Source organism: Camelus bactrianus, chromosome 13 (genome assembly GCF_048773025.1).
Source record: "Camelus bactrianus isolate YW-2024 breed Bactrian camel chromosome 13, ASM4877302v1, whole genome shotgun sequence".
In the NCBI taxonomy this organism is placed as follows: Eukaryota; Metazoa; Chordata; class Mammalia; order Artiodactyla; family Camelidae; genus Camelus; species Camelus bactrianus.
Window position 1 is genome coordinate 73,948,832 of NC_133551.1, and position 18,369 is coordinate 73,967,200.

General features: G+C 39.4%; 1 protein-coding gene across 3 annotated transcripts in view; it reads left to right on the forward strand.

Annotated features, from left to right (window-relative positions):
- RERE (arginine-glutamic acid dipeptide repeats) overlaps nucleotides 1-18,369 on the forward strand; it is a 366,200-nt gene that overhangs the window by 162,987 nt on the left and 184,844 nt on the right. For 2 of the 3 annotated variants that reach the window (XM_074377496.1, XM_074377498.1), the window contains exon 4: nucleotides 7,953-8,078. The exons of the other annotated variant lie outside the window; for it this stretch is intronic. In XM_074377496.1, the coding sequence (XP_074233597.1) occupies nucleotides 7,953-8,078 (126 nt within the window). The remainder of the gene's footprint in view (nucleotides 1-7,952; nucleotides 8,079-18,369) is intronic. 3 annotated transcript variants of the gene reach the window in all.

The following is an 18,369-nucleotide window of genomic DNA, read 5'->3' on the forward strand; positions in this document are numbered from 1 at the left end:
ATCCGTAGGCAGTTTGCAGAGGTCTGTAAATAAACATCAGTCTTAAATAAATATACCTCACTATGTGTCTGAGCTACTGGTTTTCAAATGTATTGATATGCGGCTGTGATTTGAAAAATTGGCTTATGTACTGACAGTACAGTTAAGAATCACTTTATTATGTAGTTTCCTCAAACAATTGATATGTGAAATACTGTCATTTGGAGATCTTTTGAAATATTTAGATGTTCAAACAGGATCCTTGTACTTGAAGGTTGTGAACCACTGCGTACATTTTTAGGTCTAGAGAAATCCTGATTGTTTAGCTTTGTAGAGATATGTGTCAGTATTTGTGAATACCGTTATTTCCAAAACCCTTAGTAACTTTTGACAGTACTTGTGTTTTGACATACATTGTATGTGATATTTCAGTCTAAAGAAAAGTAATGTGTTCTGAACTCTGCTTGTCCTTTTTTAACAAAAGTCATTTTAAATGACTCCAAATGTCCAGTTAGTGTACCTGACTTAATTTTAGAAGTTGCATGCCCTGTATTTTTCTTTATTCAGAAATTGTCACGTAAGTAATAAATACATGCTTTTTTTTTTTAACTTCTTTAAAAGAAAGTAAAATGGGTCATTTACTTCTAAGATTTCTTCATTCTTGATAGGCTGCTTTTACCTTCTAGTTGTTTTATAAGGTGGCCTTGCAGTTTAACCTTGTAAATCAAATGCTTTCTATTCAGATTTTATGTCAACATGAAGTTTTACCATTTTTAAAGGTCTCTGCTGTTTATTGTATGTTTCCTTCCAAGGATTTTTTTTTACAGATGCTGCACTGACATCTGAAAATATGGGCGGTGGCCTTGCTTCCTGAAGACTTTTCTTTTGCTCGTGGCTGCTGCTGCTGCTCTGTCCCTGCTCCTTGTCTTTGTGTGTGATTTTTACCAAATGTAATACCAGAAAAGATAAATCTGGGAAATAAAACTGCAGAGATTTTTCTTTTACCTATTAGAGTCTGAGCCCCTTTTGTACAATTTTTGCCCTTTAGCAGGTGCCTTGATGTTTGAACGACGTCTCTTATGAAGTGCTCATTACAAAGTAATAGTTGTTGTTCGGGGCAGAGGCTCCTGCTGAGCTACAGTAATTGCTCAGGGTATTAACAGCAATAAAAGCTGAAGCTTCTGTTGTCAGTACTCGTCTAGGACAGCGCATTAAAGCTGTCTGCAAAAGCAGTGTGGGAGGTGGGGTGCCATATGTTTAGATACCTTTTTCTAAGTCACATATTGCTATGTCTTATGCTTTTGTTTGAGTTCTGTATTCAGCACATATTCGTCGTCGTTATGTAAGAATAACAGAGATGATGATGAAATATTTGCTCCTGGAAGGAATGTATTGTCTGGATACCCACTTTCTTTCCTTGATTCTCGGTATTACTTATGAAAAGATAACCTAGGAGATGAGAATAAACAGAGACCTTTTTTCCTTTAGCTTACCCAGCCTGTAAAGGGGAAAGATGAACAGAAGGAAATGTGCTTTGTTTCTCTGCAAGATTTTAAAAAGAAGAAATTGGAGTTGGTTTTGCCCACAGCAAATACCATGCATGGCAAGTGGAACAATGGAAAACAGAAACCCAGTAGCTTTGAAATGTTGTTCATTAATTATGTATTTTATCTTTTTAGCCTTTTTTTTTTTGGTTTGAGGTTTAACTGAGAGATGTATTTCTTTGTTTATATCATAAATTAGAATTAATCATTTATCATGGTGAGTTCTTTAGTATAAAGTAAATTTTGGGACAGTCTATGGCACCAGGTGAATGCCCTTTGTAGGGCAGGAAGCTGGGAGAAGCAGAGGGTTGGAGCAAGGGTGCAGAGAGCAGGGTGAGAGCCCGCTCTCCCTAAGTCCTGCTGCACGGATGCTTCTCCCACTGGATTCTCAGATTGTCCTTATCATTACCTCTCAGCAAAGGGCTCTTTTCCTGGGCCAGGTTGAGCAGAAATCTAGTAACTGTAATTGAAAGAGCCTGTTGAGACATCTGCAACCCTTTCTTCTGCTGCGCTCCCGTAGGTCTTCCAGGTCATTGTGTGACTGAGTTTGCTTTGGGGGTTTGTTCTGGAATGAGTCAGTATCACCAGGGAGCATTGCATTATATCCTCGAGTGCAGTTAGTGGTGTTGGGGTGTCATCAGTGACTTTGGCAGGTGTTTATTGTGTTCTTTGTTGAGCGCAGCACCATAGGGGGACTGAAGAACATAAGGTACAATTCCCTCCCTCAGTGATTCTGGGTTCTAATTGGACGAACAGTGGTGGTACTGTCAGATGTCAGCCCTCTTTAGGGGACACTGAGTAGAACTGATGTGGAGGAAGCCATTCACTTTTTGTCCCAAGAGAAGGATTCCTTTCTTTAACTAAAAAAAAAATGAAATTCCATTTTTATAGAAATTCAGGCCTTAGCACAATAGAATTCATTTGTATCCAGAAGTAATCATGGACTCTGAGATTGCATAACAAGCTTATTGAGATGAGTAGCTTCCACTCAGTGTAACACCAAGGAATTCCTTGTCTGGCGCTAACAGTGGTACTCACGCTGAATTCCTCACTCACGGGAGAGTAGGTGAAGCTGTTTCTTTGATATTCTACATGGGAGTTCTGTGTGGATTTCTAATGAGTTTCTGTCATTCATTAAATAGAAAAAAATATGATTTTTATTTCCTTGAGTTACATAATTATCCCTTTTTAAGCTGACATATGAAATGGATTTTCAGGTAGGATGGGTAATTATTGCAAATATTATTTTGAACAAATAGCATTTTTGCTTCTATTTGATTTATTAAAACTTAACTGTCATTAAAATTAAGCCTGGTCTAGAGATTCCTTAGAGTTGGGGATATGCCTCTCAGGATATCATTTTCAGTTGACTTCTAGGGCTCAGTGTGTTATGGCTCTGCATGGGTGAATGTGCTGTTGTGCCGTTTATGTCCCTGACAGTCACATACTGTAAGTGCTGATTTTCAAAGTAGGACGGCTAAGGGTGCATATACCACTAGTTACCTTGGAGAAGGCACATCTCCATTACTGCTGTGATGTAGGGGCCAAGTTATTTAAGATTTAATATGGCATGCCTCTGTTTCACTGCCAAATGTGAGCAACTGGGAGAGGAACATTTGGAATTTTCTTTCCAGTTCCTGGTTTGTACCCATAACACTACCCCAAAAGCTGATCACCACAGCATGACACACAGGGACTTCAGCTTAGGTTCCACTTATCATTGAAATTGCCCTCTCTCCACCAAATTGAGTTTCTCAGAAGTGTATGTTAAAAGCAGGAAAATGATTTTTGTTCTTTAAAATGAACACTTACTGAGAATAAGTAATTATATCTTCTCACTTTTCGTTAGAGACCTTACACAGGTAATTCTGGGAGGTAGGGAGTCTTCGGGAACATGCCCTCTGTGTGCACACCCACAAATGCACAAGGAGTTAATGTCATTTATGATAATTTATAATGTACCACGATTATTTAATCCCAGCTTGGCTGTTGTGACCGCTCAGCACAGAATGTATGGTGGATGGAAGTTCAGGAAATGGGCATTTATTTTAAATTAAGTAAATCTTGTTTTCAAAACTTTTTGGGGGGTGTTCAGGAAATCCACATTAATGTGAACATGGCTAATTCAGAGTTGAGATGTTATTCTGGGACTGGGTTTGAGGGTGGCAGAGTGCATGGGTTGAGACTGATATCAGCTGGCCTGTTTCATCAGCTTCTTGCTGTCTTTTATGGCCTTGGGCAAGACTCTAAACCCTCCGAACCTTGCTTTATTTACCTATAAAGTTGGGCTATGAAGCACCTACTTTGCAGATAGGTTGTTTTTAGATTAAAAGATCAAGCCTGCAAAGTGGATGGTGCAGTGTCTGGGCCATGGGATGTTCATGATGCCGACGTTCAGTTGGCGCCCTAGGTTTGAGGGCGGATATTAGTGTTTTATTCATTGATGTATACTTGGCATGGCCCATGTTAGATCCAAAGTAAATATTTACTGAACATTGAATGAAGTTACATTTCAGTGGAAAAAATCGACTGGATAAGGTTTTCAAGGGGCTTTAGTAGTAGTTTGATACGATGCATGCATTAAGTACAGATTAGCCTTCTGTTTCTTAAACAGGCCAAAGATAAATCTGTTTCTTTACCTTCAGTTAGCCTGCAGTGTATAGTATTTTATATACTTAAATAATAAAATTCTAAAAATACTTTAAAACTCAGTTTTTTATTTTCTTCTGGAAGTTTATGAGTGTTGCCAAAATCATAACTTTTTTAGGCTTTATTATATTCTGTTTTGAATTTTCTATATTACTTTTAGCAAAGATAAATGAGGGCTTAGTGTATGTGTAGACGTCCCAGAGAAGGCCAGCTGATAAGAAAAGTGCCTTAGGGTACTACCGACTTTCTGTGTCAAACTGGTTTTGCTCGCTCTTTTTTTTTTCATGGTCCCTCAAGTTAGGCCTGCAGAATTGAGTCTGTCTACAGTTTTTTTGTTTTTCGTTTTTTTCCCTCTTTACCCTGTTTGGTTCGTTCCCTATAAAAAGGACAGTACCACTTGGTTATAGCAGTGTGACTTAAGCATAGTGTTGGATAATGAAGTGAAAACCTTGACATTTGTTATCAAGTGTCTTCAGTTTACAGAGTGAGGGAGTAAGTATTACTTAAAGAGATAATGGAAGGTACAGCACAGACAGTTCTTTACAAAAGATTTGCTCCTTCTTGTTGGCTTAGTTGCTCTCACCTGTCAGGGGTGAGTGCCTCAGTGCGACAGTGCTCGTCTCCCGCAGTGATTCCTAAGTCAAGACAAGGTTGGGAAAAAGAAGGAAAATTTGTCATTTGCAACAATATGGGTGCACTTCTAGGGCATTTACTCTAAATGACATAAGTCAGACAGAGAAAGACAAATACCGTATATCACTTATATGTAGAATCTAAAAGATGCAGCAAACTAGGGAATATAACAAAAAATAGAACAGGCTCCCAGATACAGAGAATGAATTAGTGGTTACCAGTGGGGAGGAGGACAGGGGAGGGGCAGCATAGGGGCGGAGGATTAAGAGGTGCAGACTGCGTGTATAAAGGAAGCTACAGGGGTACATGGTACAGCGCAGGGAAGATGCCCAGTGTTCTCTAATAACTGTAAATGGAGTATAATCTTTAAAAATTGTGAATCACTGTATTGTACACCTGTAACTTATATATTATACATCAACTATACTTTAATTTAAAAAGTAAAAAAAAAAAAGGAAAAGGTTTGAAGTACTAATTTGGTGCTAGAGTATTCTTCTGAAGGCCATACCTTTTCCCCTTCTTTGTTTAAAATACAGGTCATGGTTGCTTAGTTATTAGGGATAAGCATTGTGATAAACTACAGTGAGGTTTTGGGCTTCCTCCACGCTGTGTCTGGAGTAAGCCACTGATAATAAATGTATGTGCAAGGACTAAATGTCCTTTTCACATGTGACTTTGAAGTTTATAATTGTATTTAATCCTTTAAGAGGCAAGAGGAGGATGAACTTGCACAGCCTGGAGTCTGATGGACACAGTCAGATGAGGTGGTGTTGGATTTCTGCTGCGCCTGCCCCTCACCTCCACCCCAGTTATGAAACAATCCTGTTGAAAGTTATTTTGAATCGCCCAGCCTTTTCGCATGATGTGAACATCACTTTATAAGCGGAGGGATGTGGTGATACAAGTGAAAATCAAAACGAGGCTTTGGGAATAAATAATCTCAGAGCATCTTATTGGCCCCATTTACTCAGCTTCTCAGCAGTCCATTTTCACTTGTGACTGACAGTCATCGTAGGCCACGTGGGATTTAAAATTTTAATGGTTCACAATTACTGTGAAGTTGGGTAATTAATGTTTCTCCTGATTTATTTGTGTTTTAGGACTCTATGAAATGACTGAAAAAAATTTTGTTTAATTATATTTACTTCCATGAAAAAATTATCTAAAAATGTCATTTTGGTAAACCTGTTCTCTATATGTGAAATGTTTTCAATGCAGAAAACTCTAGGTATTCTAATCTTTTTGAAAAAGAACTTGAAGTTTGAGACAGTTTGATATTTTCAGAAAGCTCCTGTGCAAGAATCAATATTCTTGTAAAGTCCTATCATTTACACTCTATTTCTTAGGACTGGAAATTTGTAATTTGTATGTATATGTGGATGTTTATGTTAAGGAACAACTCAAAATAATACAAGAAAAAACCCATTAGGAGACTTGAAAGAAAACTAGGGCAACTGAGATATTGTCAGTGTTTTCTGATTAATAGAATAAAGAAATGCTTTGAAATGATGCTTTAATGTTTAAAGTGTTTTAACAATTACTTGAACTTTTGCGTATTAAATAATACCAGAGTGCTTAGAAATGCTTTACTAGGTATCTGTTTGTTTAAAACCCTTGATTCGAATGAAAAAGGATTTGAGTGGCCTGGTTAATTGAATTCCTAGTGCAAGAGATTAACCAGATTCATTTTTATTTGACACGGTAAAAATTGAGTGTACTGTACACGCTATTGCACAGTTGAATTTTTGATTTGGAATTTGCAGTGCTGGTGTGGGGAGGAGGGAGTTATGTGGAGAATGTTATGGCTACTAACACTTGATATCCATGTAGATCATATATGTATATTATCACTGAGACAGTGGGAGTCCGAGACTGACCACACAGAAAGTGTAATGTGAGGGAGCCCCAGATGTGCTCTCGGGGGTGACCTGCAGAGGAAGAAAAGAAAGAAAAGCATCAAGATAAAGACATTCCCAATATTAGCTTATTTTCTTGGGATTTGTCTTTTTTGTTTGTTTTCAAAGAGACATAAAAAATAAGTAGTTAATGGAGCATATTAATACCTTGGTCCGTAGAAAGATGTTAGAGAGTGATTCTTTGCTTCTCAAAAGGAACTACATGTAACAGGGCTCCCTAAAAATGATTTAATATTAAAAGTTTGCTTATCTGTAGTTTTAAAACAATTTTAAAAACAGAGATTCTTATAAGTATTTGGATTTTATGGGGTTTTAGTTCATTTACAACCACATGAAATTGGGTTGGTTAGGTTTAGGGAAATGTTATGTACTCTAGAGTATTTGAAAAGGGACGTACTCAAACTATTATCTGAGGTACCTTTTTTTGATGCTTATCAGGACTTTGCTGGCTTTCAGAAGTTGCTAATTTTTTGCTCATTTTAAATGTTTTCAGAGTTTCTTTAAAAAAAAAAAGATATACGATACATACACCAAACTGACTTTGCTTCTAAAAGAAATAGTGTCTTGCTAGAACTTTATGCTCTGGCCTGTTCACTATACTTACCCTGTGGGCATTGTGAGCAAATTAAAGCTAGTTTGAATGGTATCTTTCTTTCCTCTGGTATTAAGCTTTTGTCTTTTACATTGTCTTTAGCTTTACAAAATTAAACCTGGACTTTAAGAAAATGGTAGGATCTTTCTTTGAGGTTCCCCCCACCCCACCCTAATATCTTGAATATCTTACGAAGTAATGTCAATATCTCTAGCATCTCTCATTAGAAACTCTTCTGAAAGCTCAGTTTGTCCACTTGCGGTTCATTTTATAGGCGTATTTATCTGACACCACTGCATTTTGGTTTTGATTATAAGCAAAGCATGCCACTGTCACTGTGCTTTGACACTGTGTCACATCTTAACTTGGTTATTTTGGGGGCACACACCATACTGCTTCATGACAGGCCCACGTGAAAGTGTGGAGTCAGAGGGTCATATGTTTTTTCCTGCTGAAGTAAGGAAACGGCTTTGATTGATGCAGAGAAGTTAACTTTAGTGATAGAATCAATTCTCTGAGATTTCCGAAGCCATCTGCTAAAGGATTTGTGCAGATACCTGCTTGTGTGCTGAGTGCCCCTAATAACCAGGGTATGAGGGGACATTGGGCATGTTAACTTAAAACTTTTTTCTTTTTTAGGTCCACAACTCCCAGGCCTGTTGCAGATCTCCAACTCCTGCTTTGTGTGACCCCCCAGCATGCTCTCTGCCGGTGGCATCACAGCCACCACAGCATCTTTCTGAAGCCGGGAGAGGGCCTGTAGGGGTAAGGAGAATCCCGTTTTTAAAAGCTGTCAATATTTTATATCCCATAGGGTATAAAATAGGAATATTACCTCCCTCCCCAGAGCCCCTTTAAAAATGTGCTGTATTGTATGTGTTTTTAAAGGAGTAACAAGTACATGCACAGAGGAAGCAAAATACGGGACTTGCCTTACCCCTCTAGGACAGTTTCAGAAGCGGGTGGGGTTTGGTGGTGTGGGGTATTCTGGCACCAGCAGAGAGCATGCTGGGCTGCTGCAGGAAGCAGGAGCTGGCAATCAGCAGCGAGTATGGATGTTGGCAACTGAAATGGGGGAAACAGGGGGTAAGTTTGAGTCCACGTGTGGAGGATGCATTTCCCCAGGATTCCTGGGACTCATGGCCCGTGAATCTAAACTATCTTGGGTGCTGTCCTCTCAGGGGACGATTTATAGAGTATTGCTCGGAAGTAGCCAGGCTTTTCTGCAATGTCAGACGTAGAAGGAAAGCCTTTTGAAAGCCTTGGGCTGTAGATGTAATGCCCTCAGCTGTTCTCTGGTAAATCCTCTTTACCTGCCGGTAATGTGGGATGACTGTGAGAGGTAGCAGGGTGAGCTGTCTTCAGCGCTTTATCCCTCAGAATGCAGGGCCTGCTGTTAGTGATCCACGAGGGTTCTTTTTGTGTCATGTGAGTCACCTTCTCTGAGAGCTGTGTGTACACCTGTCTTCCTTGTCCTTCCTTTATGAGGATTTAATGCTGAAGTTTTCTGAAAGATAGGTGTTTATTCTGATCACCTGCTGTTAATTACTAAAGAACTTTGAGACCTTTCTCTTGTTGTATGTGGGGCTCAAACTCACACTCAGAAAATAACACAAGAGAATAGTTATCACACATGCACGCACAATTCAAATTAGTGGCGATGTGTAATGAATTGTTCAGTTGCGTGTAGAACATTGATACCTTGAGACTAAGAGAGTGCTCTGAACGGGCTGTAGCACTTGGGGAAGTTTTGTGAAGGCAGATAGGTTTGAAGAGCTGAGTATGTGTTTGATATGTCAGTAATGTATGGGCAGGCAGAGTGGATGAGCCTTCCGGGTGTACATGTCAGCCTGGCCCTGTAGGCAGCCTAGGCAATGAGCCGGGTGAAGCTGGGAGTTGTCAGAAGATAACCACGGGATGGCACCGAAGAGCACAGGTTAGTGGGTTTGGGGAGGCAGTGGTGGGGTTATATAAAATGCGGCCAGATCACAGAGGCTCTTAAAGGTTAGACAAGGCAAGATTTTACGTGCTAGACAGAAGAGAGCCTTTGCAGGCTTTTTTATTCCAGGCAAGCTGATTTGCAAATCACTGCTTAAGAAGATTTCACTGGGTAGCAGTGTGCAGTATGGAGTGGGGACAGATTATGAAAGTTCCAATTATGTGGCTAGGGCTGTCATCCATGCGTAAAATGAAGAAAACCAAGACAATGGAGATTGGATATTAGTAACTATAATAAAATGACAAACAATTATCACAGCAACATTTTCTTGTTTAGATAGTTGCCAGTGTAATTTATCAAGAATTAGACTAGAAAAAAGGTCCACGTTATGGAAGCCTTGGAATTCTTGATATAATAGCCATTCACAATGAAAGATAAAACCCAATGTAGTGGATAAAAATCTGATTTTAACCCCTGGAGAGATATTGACATCTTAAGGGACAAATTAGCAGAGTTCTGACTTGACTGCCTATTTCAAAAGTCTTGGCATTTTACCAGTTACCATTGTGCGCGCGCGCGCGCGCGTGCGTGCGTGCCTGTGTGTGTGCAATCTTTCAGGCCTGTATTATCTTTATCCTCTAATCAGTGTGGCTGTTATTGTTAGACTGTTTCATTTACTGCAGTACTCACTAACCAGGGTTTTCTGAGTGGATTTTAAATTTTACCCATAATAACATTGATTTTTTTTTTAGTCAGCTTTTTTTTTTATATAAGCATTAGTGATGACCAGTATTTATTTTTTTAGCAGTAAAAATCTTGTGCCCACTGAGGATTAAAATAAATTCATGATTGGTGCTGTACTCAGATACCATCATATGTCTGTTGGAGAAGATTCCGTAATAAGATGATAAATCTTTCAGTCAAGATGACACTGCATAAAGCTAACGTACTGATTGTTCTTTAACAACGCTTCATGCTGCCAGAGTCATTTGAGCTGGATCTGAATCCGATCCAGTTGGCAGAGCTCCTCTCCATGTGTGGAGCTCTCATAAATTCTGCAGGCACGCAGATCTAATACAGTATAATGAGAGAGCTGCTGGGAGGAAAAATTGATTACAGGGTTGCAGACAATATCATTAATGTTTCCTGCCATGATACACCAGATGTCTTCCCTAATAGACAATTTTTGTTAATTTGGTTTTTATAGGATAGCATTGATTGCATAATAATTTAACTTTTTTGTGCATATTCAGGTATATATGATCTGTGTTTCTGTACTAATGATGACATCAACTCGTAAGATGTCATTTTATCAATTTTTATCTGTTCATTTAAAAAGTATTTGTGCTGGAAAGGCAATATTTTTGCTTATTGAGGATAGGTTAGCTTGGTTGTCTTCTAGCAAAATGTTCGTGGGTAGTGAGGGAGGTGAGGAGGTTAAGAAAACATTAAAGGAGACTTAAAAATGCGTGTTCATTTCCTCTCGTGGAGGTGGCTCATGGCTCTGCGGGCTGGAGCGCTTGTTGGGTGCATTCATCCCCCTCCTCACCAGAAAAATCAAGGGCTGGTTAGGGCATTAGTTATTTAGCATTTTTAGTTTTTAGTCTTTTTGTGTGCTTAAGACCTCTGCGGAGTGGCTGACATACAGAAATAAGACAGTGTTATAATTGTGGGTGGAGCTATTTTATTTAAGTTATTATTTCTTTAACTACTGGTTTTGCTTTGGGGGCGTTATCCTTTAGAGAACAGTTTTTTTTTCTTTTAATGAGTTCCTGTCTCATGTAGGACACATTAATTAACCTTTCTAACCCTTAGTTTTCTCACTTACGAGATGGGTACGTACTACTGCTGCTTACCTCAAAGGGTTGTTGCAAGGATGAATGAAATCATTCATTAAATTGCTTAGCATGGTGTCTAGCATGTAATAAGCATTCATTAAGCATTTTCTGTTATCACGTAGAATTTTGTTGTACAAATTCAGGTTTAAATAATTTATTGATTTTCTGGGTATTCTTAATCTGAAGTCCATGGGTACCTAGGTGGTCTCCTTGAATTTAAGAGGGTCTTTGAACTTCCTGAAATTGCTTGCAAAGTCTTCTATGTATGTGCATTTTCCTGGAGAAAGTATATACTTTTCAACCATGGATGCTAATCAGTAGATTCCTAAAATGTTGAAAAAATGTTTAAATTAAGTTTAGAAACAGCTACTTTCTTAAGTCTCTTGAGGTGGGTTGCTTGCAACCTCAGATCAGCTCGCTGTTTGCTAAGGAAGTGAACTAACGAGGAGCGTTTGCTTTGTGCCGAGGCTCACCGCTGCTCTGCTCACGTGCTCTAACCCATGTCACCTCCCCTGCGGTCTGTGATGTATCTTGTATGTGACAGAACGCGAGCTTTGTCTTTGGTGAGTGGCCAGACTACGGTTTAACTCAGGAAGTCACCCTGGGTGATCCCTGCCTCGACGCCCCCTGCCTTCACTTTACTAGCGAGTTTTTCACTAACATGCTGTTTATTCACATGGAAGAGTAGAAGGCTTCTGCCACAGAGAGCCTTACAGGCTGGCCTTTACCCTGAACAGGTGGACAGTGTTGCTAAGAGCGTGGTGTGTGGACCCTGTTTAGTGTTGGTGAGTTTTGTTTTCCTGTTGGCACTTGTGGTCGTCATATCTTTAATGTCCTTTTGTCTAAAAAAATGCATAACTAGCAAACACCAATGATGAATTCTCTTTTCACTCATCTTAACAGTTCATTTGAAAAATTATCCCCACCGTCTGTTTGTTAGCCTGTGTTTGTTTCAGATAAAACTTCGTGCGTGTGCGAAATTGGGCTTTGCATCTCTCTTGGAATAAATCCACACCCCTGGTCTAGACAAATCTGCCCCCCAACACAGAGCAGGGAGCTGGGCCCAGTGCCTCTCCAAGCCCCAGCTTCATGAGGGGCTGCCTAGGCCAGAAACCCGGTCTCCTGGGTCTCTGGTTAATGTTCTTTCTACTGCTGCTTGCGACCTTCCTGACCCATAGGGTGGTCTCACAGCCAGCCCATGTCAGACACCATTTACTTCTTTTAAAGCTAAGAATACTTTGCCAGATACCTAGTTTAAACTTTTTGACTGAGTCTCAAACCAGTGTTAAAACACTGTTGTTTTTTGCTTATGTAGGGCATTTATCATTTTTAAGTGTCATTTCTAACACTGGTACTTTTTATACTTGGGACTTTTGGTTCTATTTAATAATTAAAAGTGAACATTTATTATAAAATGCTATTTTCAAAGTAAAGTTAATTATATTTCTTACCTACCTGGTGCTTGTAAAGAATTGTCATCTGGTTGCCTGTTTAGTTACATAGGAGTTTTGAGGGCATCCTCCTTTTTCAGAGTTTACTGTGGTTTCCCCGATTGCCATTAAGTGTGCCAAAAATAACCATTGTCTTTTTATATTTGATTGTAGTGAAAGGTGTTAAAACCACTGATCTTCAGAAAAATTGCCAATACAGATACTGTATTAGTTGAGGGATTAATTCATGTACCCTAATGGAAGATGATTGCTAGCTGTTGAATTAAAAAAAAAATTCTTAAAACGCACAGCTGACCAATGTTAGTTTTAGAGAGCACAGACCCTGCTTCCGGATGAACTCCTTTCCTTTAGAGCAGTTGTTTTCACACCCTGCTCTCCCTTAGAAGTTAGTTGTCAGTTAATTTATTCTTAAGGCTACCTTCCATTACAGTTATCTTTTTCTTTTCACAAAAGGGTCATCAAGCCACATTTTCAGAACATAGATTTCAATAACCTCATGATTTTATAAAACTGCCTACTGTCCTTTTTTTTAAACTGCCCACTGTTTAAGCATTTTTTTTGTTTTGTTTTGTTTTGTTTTGTTACCGTAGGTCTATGGGAAATGTAATGATTACTTGTAAGTTTTACTGAACTTCCCTTTCTTTGAGAGGTAATGCATCACCCTGTATTACTTACAGGCACAGTTAGGCCTTTCAGCCTTTCCTGTTTTGGGGCTGTTTGTACTGTTTGAAAAGTATCTAAGCAAATGTGTAGAATTCCCAGGCTTTACAGGTTCTCCAGGATCAGTTTTACTCATAAATTGCCAAAGACATTTTAGCACGTGGAAGTAGAGCTTGCAGTTCTGTTTGGTTTAACTTTGTTTTTAGTGTCATTCCTCATTTTAGGATATCATAGTATTTGTAGTGACAGTATCTCTTAAAATATCAAGGTCTTCAGTTTTTCTTAGGGCCTGGGTCAAGTTTAAGTAATACACCTGAGGTTAATCAGTCCTTTTCAGAGTCTAGAAATTATTATGCCTCATGCCTGGAAGTTGGCATTTTCTGTTTTATCTTTGCTTGAATATCAGACACTTGTCATTCCCACCCCTCCCTTTTTTTCTTTGTAAATAGACTTTAGTTTTTAGAGCAGTTTTCGGTTCACAGCAAAATTGAGTGGAAGGTATAGATTTCCCACATACCTCCTACCGCTCTTTGTGAATAGCCTTCCCTTCCCCGTTAGCAGGATGCCCCGCCAGAGTGGTACATATATTACAGTTGATGAACCTACACTTCATCATCACATCATTATCACCCCAAGTGCATAGTTTACATTAGGGTTCACTGTGTGTTGTACATTCTTTGGGTTTGGGCAAGTTTGTAGTGCCGTGTATCCACTGTTAGAGCTTCATACCAGAGTAGTTTCACTGCCCTGAAAGTCTCCTGTGCTCTGCTTATTCCTCCCTCCTTCCTCCTAACCCCTGGCAGCCACTGATCTCTTTGCTGTCTCCATAATATTGCCTTTTCCAGAATGTCATATAGTTGGAATCATACAGTATGTAGCATTTTCATTTTGGCTTCTTTAACTTACTAACATGCACCTAAGATTCCTCCAAGTCTTTTCATGGCTTGACAATTTATTTCTTTTTCATGCTGAATAATATTACACTGTTTGGATGTACCACAGTTTATTTATCCTTTCACCTACTGAAAGACATCTTTGTTCTTCCAAGTTTTAGCAGTTATAAATAAATCTGCTCTAACATCTGTGTGCACATTATTGGGTGGACATAAGTTTATAACTCATTTGAGAGCCCAGTTGCAGGATTATATGGTAAGAGTGTATTTAGTTTTCTAACCAAACTGCTTTCTGAAGTAGCTGTGCCAGTTTTCATTCCCACCGGCAATGAATGAAAAGTTCCTGTTGCTCCACAAATGTTCTCACCAGCATTTGGTGTTGTCGGTGTTCTGGGTTTTGGCCATTCTAATAGGTGTGCAGTGGGATCTCACTGTAGCTTGAATTTGCATTTCCCTGATGACATGTGATATAGAGCATCTTTTCATATACTTATTTGCTATATATGTGTCGTCTTTGGTAAGTTGACTGTTAGGGTCTCTGGACCGTTGTTTAATCACATTGTTTTCTTATTGTTGAATGTTAAGAGTTCTTTGTATGTTTTGGATAACAGTTCTTTATCAGATGTGTCCCTTGCAAATACTTTCTCCCACTCTGTGGTTTGTCTTTTTCTTTTCTTGACAATATCTCTTTCTAAGCAGAGGTTTTTAATTTTAATGAAGTTTAACTCATCAGTTCTTTCCTTCGTACATTGTGCCTTTGGGTTGAATATAAAAAGTGATGTCCAAACCCAGGGTCATCTAGATTTTATTCTATGTTGTCTTCTAGGGCTTTGTAGTTTCACATTCTGCATTTAGGTCTGTGATCCATTTTGAGTTGATTTTTGTGTCTAGATTTTTTTTTCCTATCCTCTTTTTCTTTTTTGCATATGGATGTCTACTCGTTCAGCACCATTTGTTGAAAAAACTATCTTTTCTGTATTGTATTGCTTTCTTTCCTTTGTCAGACACTGGTTGACTATATTTACGTGGGTCCATAATAGGGCTGGCCAATCTATTCCATTGTTCTGAGTTGAGAATGAAATGCAGACATCTTGACTATTTACTCTTAAATACTTAGGTGTGTATTTTGTAAGAATAAGGACATTCAGTTATATAGCCACTGTGTAGTTATCAAAATCAGGAAATTTAAGAGCAGTGGACTACTAACTGAATCTAGAAACAGTCACATTTTGCCACAGGTACCAGTACTGCTCTCTATGGCAATTTGTTTTTCTGGCCTAATATCCAAACCAGCATCATACTTACATCTAGTTACCATGTCTCTTTAGTATCCTTTAATCTGGAACAGGGAACAGTTCCTTAGCCTTTGTCTTTCATGACATTGACATGTTTTTAAAGCATACAGCCCAGTTTTGTGTAGTTTGCTGTTTCCCAGTGATTGGGTTTGGGTTCTTCATCTAAGGCAGGGCTGTTGTATCAGTGGTATTGTGTCCTGAATGCCTTACATTAGAGGACACATGATGACCAATTTGTTGCATTATTGATACTGTCAACTTTGATCACTTGGATAAGTTACTGAGTTTCCCTTTGTAATTAATTAAGTAATTTGGGAAAACTTTGAGACCATGTAATATCCTGTTCGTCATCAAATTTTCACCCACTAACGTTAGCACCTATTGATTATTTTTTTGCCTGAATTGCTGCGGTGATTGTGGAATGTACCTCTTATTTTCTTTTTTCCCTCAAACTGAATTGCTCTGTCTTTGAAAAATAGATCAGGATTCACCTACTGGTAACTTAAATGTGGATTTTTTGAGTAAAGTGAAAGAAAGAGAGAGAGGGAGACAAGGAGGGAGGAAGAGAGGGTGGGGAGGGAGGGAGGAGTGAGGAAGAGGGGTGAGGAGGAAGCCCTCAGAACTGTTGAGCCCTCAGGATGTCTTTCATTTTTAGCAGCACAAGGGTTTCATGAATTTTCATTACTTTTGTAGAAAGAGGAAAAACCTGTGATGGTGTTTTGTTCATTTTTATGCTCCAGAGGAGAGAAAAGCTGCTTAGAAGTAATAGATCATGGATGTAGTTTAAAAAATATACACAGTTTTACTGTTGAAATAATGGAGTTGCTTTGATTCATGTTGGTGACATTTATTAGTGATCAAGTTACTTCATCTCTCTGCACCTCAGTTTCATCACTTATAAAGCCGGAATATTATTTCAGTAGTTCTGGAGTGAGGCCCAGGAACCCAGAGTTTTTCCAGGCCCTCCCCAGGATACCCGGATGGGCAGTCAGCTTTAGCAGATGGGAGTCTGCCGCCTGTGACTGCTGTAGATGCAGATCTGATCCTGTCCTTTGCAGGGTGCAGAACTTTGGGTGCAGCTCCAGGTCCTCTTAATGCTTTTTAAACCTGAATATTTTATGCCCTTAAGAAATTGTTTTTTTTTTTTTTGGTTCTCCCATATTATTAATTTCCTACCTTCCCCAACACACAAATTAAGTATAATTGCATGTATATCCCTAATCCAGTGTTAAGAGACAATTTATAAATTAATTCAAACCAAACTACAAACCCAATAAAATTCTAATTACCAACATTAATTAAATAGAATGGATGTTGATGTTTTGCTAAAATGAAATAGCCACTTGTGACAGAAGTTGGTTACTGATTGCTTCCGGCCCAGATTACTGGGGGCTAGCGGATGATGTAGATGTGTTTAGATTCCTGGGTTCCACGTGGTGACGCTCTTCTCTCGATTTCATTTTCATTGTTATCACTGGGGAACCTCTCTCAGTGTAGCTGCCGTGAAGGGACTTTGTCCTTACCTGGCACCAGGGTGACATATTGGGTTCGTCTTATTTGTGTACTAGCTTGTGGTAAGTAAAGTAGTGCTACTTAGGTTTTGATTGCATGTAAATTTATTGAGTCAAAATCATGTGGCTCTGAACTCCTAATGAAATTATAAAATAGGTAATTCAGAAAGTATGTTAAAAAAAATTTAAGATACACATTGAGATGAAAACAAAATCTAGCTGTCTCCTTCTTCTGCCTCCCCATCTCTTGTTCCTCTCTGAGAGAGGCAGCCAGTGACCCTGACATTGTGCCTTGGCTATTTCTGTATACAGCTGTCGCCTAGTGTCTGTGGGGATTGGTTTTAGGACCTGCCTCAGATACCAAAATCTGCGGATGCTCAAGTCCCGTGGTTTGCCCTTGTATCCACGGACTCCACATCCTCAGACACAGAGGATGACTGTTCTGTGATTCAGCAGATAATCACTGACTGCTTAACTACTGAAAAAAGCCCTGCATATAAGTGGATCCATACAGTTCAAGCCCATGTAGTCCAAAGGTCAACTGTGCAATCTGTCGTTTCGGCTAGATTAAATCAAGGGCTGTTCCATTCATCTTTTGGTTTGTAGTGCCAAGAGCAGTTCTTGGCTCCAAGTAGTTGCTTCTTAACAATTGAATTAATAGTTTGCTTCATTTACAAGATAGGAAAAGAGCATTTTTAAAAACCAGGTTAAGAGGGACTTTTAAAAAAGGAATACATTAAATGTGACTGAATGGGACCATCATCTAGAATTACAGCACTTCATACAGTCAAGAGAAACATTGGCCAGCACCAGCCAGAGAAACCTAGTAAGCATGTTTATAGTTATATGTTCTAGAAGGACATGACTGTTGGGTGTCTTTCCACCTTGCCTTCTACCTCCCCTGGAAATGAGAGAGAGTTGTGGGCCCAGGAGAGTTTAATGATTAGATAGCAATGTATGGCTCAAGTTTACCTTTTTTCCTTACCTGTTGGAATTCTCATGGGCTTGTGGAACTCGTACCACATACACCTCGTCCACGCGTGCCTATCAGTCTTTTAGCTAACATAGCATGAGGCTGTTTTGATGTCTGATCTGTAATGCTGGTTTTTGGCTCTTTGACTCTTTTTTATAGGGGAGCTTGTGTGATCTTATAGCAGAAAAGTGGTTCATGGCCGCAGAGAGGGATGTGTCGTCAGCTGTGAGGCTGCTGCTGTTGGTTGCAGCCTCTTGACAGCACTGCTTCTCCTTGATGCCGGAGCCGAGTGGTGCTGGCTGCTGCCCTGCCCCGGGGCCCTGTAACAATTCGTATAGTTTGGATGGAAAAGCAGAAGGACCTAAACAGGCAGCTGTGAAATGCCTTTGGTGTCCCGTAACAGGAAGTGTGTGTGGTGACCTTGGCCCGCTGGACCCCGCGGGGTTACAGTGCTTTGATCCAGAGGATCCTGGAGGGCTGCTTTGGAATCACATCC